The 6968-nt window shown below is 63.9% G+C and overlaps 1 protein-coding gene across 1 annotated transcript in view; it reads right to left on the bottom strand.

Annotated features, from left to right (window-relative positions):
• LOC114199949 (kinesin-like protein KIF19) overlaps positions 1 to 6100 on the bottom strand; it is a 34633-nt gene extending 28533 nt beyond the window's left edge. Inside the window, exons 1-4 of the mRNA XM_088017190.1 lie at positions 6002 to 6100; positions 5482 to 5562; positions 1990 to 2100; positions 352 to 439 (exon numbers count right to left, since the gene is read on the bottom strand). Coding sequence (XP_087873316.1) covers positions 352 to 439; positions 1990 to 2100; positions 5482 to 5562; positions 6002 to 6100 — 379 coding nt within the window. The remainder of the gene's footprint in view (positions 1 to 351; positions 440 to 1989; positions 2101 to 5481; positions 5563 to 6001) is intronic.
• Positions 6101 to 6968: the final 868 nt, after the last annotated feature.

Below are 6968 nucleotides of genomic sequence, written 5' to 3' on the forward strand. Positions count from 1 at the left end.
GGCGATCCTAGTTTTCAGGACGTGAGAGGTGGCTCAGCTTTGTGGACCGTTGTCGAGCCCAGCTGCTTGTCCTTGCGGAGAAGTCTGTGGGTCCTCACGGGCAGCAAGGTGCAGGTGCGGCCGGACCCCACATGCACTCCTACCAGCCGGGTGAGCCCCCTGAGGCTCAGATTTCCTGCGTGTGGCAAGGGGGCGGCTCCACCTGCCCGTGGGGGCCGCAACGAGGCTGGAAGGAGCCCGTGGGCGCAGAGAGAGCAGCACACGCCGGGGCACCATAGGTGCTTTGTCTGGGAGGGAGAGCGCCACTGCCACCAGCCCCGCGCCCTCCTGGGGCCCTGCCCTCGGCGGTACCTGAGGGGCCGTAGGCAAACACCGTCGCGTTGTATCCAGAAACGACACCTTCCACCAGGTGCTGGGTGGTGGCACGATACACGTCTTCCTGTGGATGGATGGAAGGACAGACAGTGGGATGCGCGGCCTGGCCGGAGTCGGACACGTGTGTGCCGGGACCCTCAGGCGGGGGCCAGCCTGGACACGGCGTGGGCTGCCGTCTCCTTCCTGCCACTGTGCCGCCCCAGGGGCTGACAGGGGGCCGGGCCCCCGGAGCACAGCTGTCCGGGAGATCACACGAGAGCGCAGGACAGCTCGCGCCATGGGGCCTGACATGGGTCTGGTGCTGGCCGCGGATGGGGCTTCTCAGGAGCCGAGAGAAGTCCGACACGGTGCCTGGGACTGGAAGGCAGCACAGGACTTACACGTCTGGGAAGAGCATCAGGACTCCTCCTCACGGGACAAAACCACGAGGACCGAGGCCTGAGCGCCTCAGGCCGGCAGAGTCCCACTAAGGCAGCAATGCCTAGCAACAGGTGTGGTAGTGAGCTCCCTGCCTACAGGGGTATTCAAGAAAGGGCAGCTCCAGGTGTGTGGCTGTGGCTGGCCCAGACAGAAACGACAGTCCCATCTCCACTGCCCTTCCTGGGCGCCCATCTGGACCCTGCTCCTGGCGTGTCCCTGAATTGTCCCAGTAACCCCGGCCGGCGACGCGGCTCACGGCGGCACCTGAGCACGGGTAACTGTTTTCCTCAACTGTGGACTTACACCGTCAGCAGCCGAGACCTGGCCTGCAACCCTCAGGCTAGAAGCCTCGGGTTCCCCATCTGTAAAACGCGGACCACATCACAGGGTGTTGCAGAGGGCTGCTGAGGGGCTGGCAAGGCCGTGCACGCCAGGACGGCCCCTGGCAGGCAGCCGCTGCTCAACAGAGGCTGATGGCCAGCCCCCTCCTGCTTGCAGCCCCAGGAAGATCTCAGGGGTAAAAGCCGCGAGTCCGCTCACGTGGAGCAAATCCGTCCTCTAGCTACGGCTGCATCTGGAGGGAGGGCCGGTGTGTCCGAGACAAGCCGTGCTGGGGCCCAGCGGGCAGCTGCAGGGGCAGGATGGGGTCTCGGGGCCAAACATCCCCCAGGCGCCATACCCTGGCCGTGCGACAGCCCGCCTCCAGAAGCCCGGGTCCAAATCCTGCTCTGCCGGGCCCCCCGGGCTCTCACAGGCAGGGGTCTGGTGCGTGCGACCTGACACTGGGCCCAAACGCCTGCTCTCCGTCTGAGGAAGGGGCCGGCTGAAGCCTGCGCTTGGGCCCCTCATCCCCTGCCGTTGCCCCGCTGGCTCGCCCCTCCTCCACGTCCCAGCTCACTCGGCACCCGCCTCCCTCGCTGGATGGGGGCCCCTGTGGGCAGGGAGTGTGCTCCAGCCACATGGCAGAGGGGACCCCGCCTTGTTGTCTTGATGGACGAACGAGAATGTGTGTGAACCCCGGGCCCTCCCACTACCTGCCCCTGGGACGGCCCACGTGCCAACCTCCTTGTTCAGCAGGGACACTCCTGTGACAAGTCGTGGACGGGACCACCTGGCTACCAAGCCCTCCCAGGGGGGCTCCAGGGTCTGGTGAAGCCCCGCGGGAGGATGCAGGGGGCGTGGGGCGCGGGGTACCTGTGATGCATGCTGGTCGAAAACAGTGTCGAAGATGAAGGTCTTCTCCCGCGACCGGTGTGCACGCAGCGTGTCCTCGGGGTCCTCGCCAGGGTCCATGAGCACCACCATCTAGGGCAGCGGGAGGGAGGTGTCAGAGGAGCGGCTGCTCCCAGAATCAGGGCGGGCTCCCTGCACCCTGAAGGACCCCAGGCCTGGCCCTTGCTCGAGGACACCGGGGGTGTCTGTGTCCTTGGTCTGTGTCCCAGGAGGGCAGCAGGCCTCTGTGCTCAGCCAGGCGGGGGTCCTCCAGCCCTGGGCACCCTCTCCGCTTCCTGTCCACGCCCCTGCACCCCTGGGGTCTGCTGAGCTCTGCCCCCCAGCACCCACCCAACAGGGACGGGGCCCTTTGATGAATGGCAGGAAGAAGGGACGGCAGGAGCTGCTGTGCTCTGTGCCCCCCGTCCCCCGAGCTGCCCAAGCATGCGTCTATGCCCCTCACCTGTCTACCCCCCAAGCTCTGCAGCCCCCTCTCTGCTTCTCCAAGCCAGTGCATGGTGGCCCCCTCCCCGGGGCCTCTCCCATCTCACACAAATACGTAATTATGAAGCAAGTTGTAGGAGGGCCTCTGGGGCTGGGGGGGGGGTGGAGGCAGGGCAATTAGAGACCAATCAGCTCTGTTTACTCCGGGAGGAGCTCCTGGGCTAGTGGGGAGCGTGGGCCCCGGGGGAATCTTGGGGGCACAACTGGGCAGACCAAGAGCCTGGCCATCCTGTGTCCCCCCACCCCCGGCCACCTGGCCAACCCCTCCCTTGATCCACAGCTTTGGAAATAGAGGCCTCAGGAGGCAAGGGCTGCCCAGAGGTTCCTGGGGAGTCAGGCGGGGCCCGGAGCCCCCAGGGCCTGCCCCGGCTTCAGGCCAGCACGTTTTCCATGACATAAGCTAACCATTTTCAAACTTCATGCTCCTGTCCATCCAGCTGTGGAGAGGCTCTCAGGAAAGGGACCCGGGGGGTAGCCCCCATCCATGCAGTGCCCACCACGTGAGTGTGCTGTGCGCCAGGCCAGAATGTCGGGGGACCGGGTGGGTTCAGAACGGGCTCCCACCAGCGGGGAGGCCTTGGTCAAGTTTCCCCACCAACCTGGGCTCTGTTCTCCCATCTGTAAGAACCCACGGCCGTAAGGGGTACAAGCGATCATGTGCTCAGTGTCCAAGAAGTATCCGTGGCAATGGCTCTTGTCCCCCAAAAGAATATTTTTTTTCTTTACTATAAGTAACACGATTGAGAGAAATCAGCCAACCGTGAACACACATGCAGCTCGGGTGATATCGATATTAACTTCTTGACTTTGGGCGCTGTCCTGGAGTCACAGAATGTCCCCGTTTTTAAGGAACACAGACATGTCTGGGTGTGGAAGGGCACGATGTTTCGAGCGGCCCAGGGAAAAGGAGCGCACACACAGGGAGAGGAGGATGGAGCAGGCGTGGCCGGTCACCCCTGCGTGGGAAACGTGGCTGCCGACGACACGGGAGCGCATACGTGGGTCCCACCGCCCCTAGTGTGAAGTCACATCGAAACACAGTGTTAAATGGAAACGAACGAGCCTCAGAACCACCGGGTTGGGTGAGAGCAGGCCACGCCCCGCAGGACCCCGGTCGGTCGGCAAGCCGACCAGCGGGGGCCGGGGCCCGGGGAGGGGGGGTGGGGGCAGCTCGGAGTGGGCAGGGCCTCCTTCTGGGGAGATGGAAACGGTTCGAACCCGACAGACATGGGGTCTGCACAACGCTGCATGTCGTAGTGGCCCCTGAGTTGCTCAGGTTAAAGCAGTGAACCGAATGTTGGGAGTCTCACTCCGGTTTTTAAAACCCTAGCTGTGTTTTGTGCAGTGCAGCGCCAGACGGCCTTGGAGCCAGGCCCCAGGTGGGCTCTGAAAGGACCCTGCCACGGAATGTGGGGGGAGGGAGGGCGGCGAGGGCTCGGGGAGGCCTGGGGACGGGCAGTGGCCCTCGAACACACAGCCCCACCTCTGCTGGGCGGACCAACCAGGTCACGACGTCCGAGGCTTCGGAAGGACCACAGCCCCGGGAAACGTGAAGCTCCAACTCACAAGAGCCGCTTCCTTCCCCCACCATCCAGAAGTGTCCTGTTTCCCTAAAGTCACCGAATCCCCAAAGCCAGGGAAGCGGGAGAAATTCCCACCGTGAGCCCTCATGCCCACGGGTTAGCTGCCCGGGACCAGGGCCAGCAGGGGACACTTCGCACGTGTGGGTCGGTCACCTCCCAGCTCTGTGGCCGGCAGGACAAAAAGGGGTCCTTCTGACCTCCGGTATCAGGGAGGACGGGAGGCACCAGGGACAGTGGGGGCGCTTCCCTGGGAGGACACCCATCGGTCCCCAGATGGGCCAGCGCCAAGGTCTGGGGACTACTGACACTAACCTGAGAACCACGGTCGATTCCAGCAAATTGTTATGCTGCCTTCAGAGTTATGTGAAAGGGCGCTCCCCTCCTCTGACCGTGCACGGCAGTCTCTGCTGAGGGTGGTCACCGGGCCCACGTGACACCGGCCCCGCTGGGTCCCCTGTCGCATCCCTGAGCCCCTTATAGCACGACCTCAGCGGGATCGATGCTCCCACAGTACGAACACATACACTCTGCACACCTTGAGCCAGACTCTGTCCTGTGCGACCCTGGTCCCCCCAGTATAACGGCCGTCACCGTGTGTTGCTTACTGGTCTACGAACTCAGCACAATTTCGCTGCAGCCTCTGCCCAGCACACCCTGAGGGGCCTGCACAGCCGAGACGCTCTGTTCCCTCTTCCCACGGCGCCCTCAGGAGCTCCCCACCTGCCCGGTCAGTGCTGGGCACCCCCGCCCGGTGGCGAGCAGCACTCAGGGCTCCCCAGCCTCCTGGACCTTCGCCTCGGAAGTGCAAACCTTCTAGACACGACGTTCGATCCCTCCTTAGAGCTGCCTTTCTAATAACAAGTGGAAAAATCCAATTCCTCTGACAAAATCTGTCTTACCCCACATCTGGCATTCATTCCACCATGTGACTCCCGCAACCCCGCTCAGCCAGCATCTCAGGGCTTTCCAAGGAGCAGGGGTCACCGCAGACCCCACTGTGACCCTCAGCACCGGGGCCCTTTTCAGTCGGGGGACCTAGGCCCTAGCGAGACCTGCCCCTCCTGCCCGTGTCCTCTGAGCGGCCACACCAGCCGCCACCTTGGAGCCGACCCCCCCCCCCCGCCTGACTCTTCCCTCCCGCCTCCTCTGGGCGCTGCGCCAGGTCTTGGAGAGTGACCGCCTCTGCCTGGCTTGATCCTCTGTGACACTGAACTCCCCAGTGGCTGGCTGGCTAGAAAGGGAGCTCAGTGGGGACGGTCCCTTGTCTCTCTCAGCTCCACCGGGGGTCTGCGAGCACTCAGCCAGGTAGGGAGCAGGTCAGTGAAGCGCATGCAGAAGGTGAGCGTCCCAACCCCGTGGTTGCACGCCCGTGCCCCCACGGCCTCACCTGGTCCCCCACTTTGTGGGCAGTGATGGTGGCCCCTTCTTCCAGTTCTGTGTCACTGAGCGGGCGGATCCGAAGCGCTACCTATGGGCAGCACACGGGGCAGCTGCCTTCCAGGGGCCCCACCGAGGCTGCTCCCCATTCTCCCAGTGTACCAGGGCCCCCCGCTTCACGACAGGGGTCTCTGGTAACCAGGGTAACCAGCCGGCAGGTGTGGGGCAAGGCCTGGGCCTCAGCTCATCCACCCACCACCAAGTGGGCTGAAGTTTCAAGCCCCCCAGCAGACGGGTCTGGCCAGCCCTCGCAGGGCCTGGAGCTTGTTGGGGAGATCACAGGGCTGGGGGGGGGCAGGGGAGAGGCAGGAACAAGGGGAGCAGAAGTGGGGCCCTAGACGGGGACCAGTACCCCGAGACCTGACCTGTGCCAAGCAACCGGCACCGGGGGCAGTGAGTGGGTCAGGACGAGGCAGCCTCAGGGACACGCAGCCGTAGGGCCATCCGGGAACACGAGGGAAGATGCTCACCATGAGCTGCTGGTCCTTGGGCTCCACCTCTTTCATGGCTGGGCTGCCCCGGGCCGGGGAAGGGCCAGCAGCGGGGCCGGCCGTGGGACCGGCGGGCATGATGTGCTCCCCGCTCTCCTGGCAGGCAAGGCGACCGGCCTGTGCCGCCTCCCCCACCGGCCCTGCCTTGGTGACATCAGCAGGCCCCAGGAGCCCAGCCAGTCCTTAACTGTCTGCACACGTGGGACCGCACGTGTGGGACTACACACGTGGTTCGGGAGGCCCCAAGCAGCTGGGTGGCCCAGGCCCCGGTGGACATAAGCCAGCTGCGTGCTTGGCACGCGGGGTCGGGCTCCAGACCAGGGCCCAGCCTTTGTGTCTACGCTCTCACCCATTGTCAGGGCAACGCCAGGGCTCCTAGACTGCCTCACCTGGTCTACAGGTGAGCCTGAGGGCCACGAGGCTTGGCCTTGGAGCCTTTCCGCCAAAGGGGGGCCAATCCCACCAACTAACATCTAATGAAATTCATCTCGACTATAAATGTTTTTCCCCATAGATGCATTTCTAGAACAACTTGAAGTGACCTTCCGGTTTCTGCTTAGGACGTGGTTTTTAGCTGCCTTTCCCAGGCCGGCTGCCAATCTATGCCACACCCCGGGCCCAACTGGCATTCACCATAGGTGTCTGCACGGGCAGGCCATGCTGCACCCTGCTTTTCCCAGCAGCCTCCGGGGAAGCCGCTGCCAGGTCGTGAAACAGGGCGCCCTCATGATGAGAACCACAACTGGCGTGCACAAGCTGATCCTACATTTGATAAAAGTCCCACAGAAGCCAGATCCAGTAAGTTCACATCTGAGAAACCCGACCTGGAGATTGCAGCTGCGTGCGGCGGCGGGCCGAGCTCAGGTGACTCCCTCCGGGTCAGCACAGCTGTCCCCTCCTGCCCATGTTCTCTTCCAGGTGTCAGGTCAGTGCTGAGCGCAAAAAC

Source organism: Eumetopias jubatus, unplaced genomic scaffold (assembly GCF_037043125.1).
Source record: "Eumetopias jubatus isolate StellerSeaLion01/CBP00866 unplaced genomic scaffold, mEumJub1_p1.0 scaffold_12, whole genome shotgun sequence".
Classification (NCBI taxonomy): domain Eukaryota; kingdom Metazoa; phylum Chordata; class Mammalia; order Carnivora; family Otariidae; genus Eumetopias; species Eumetopias jubatus.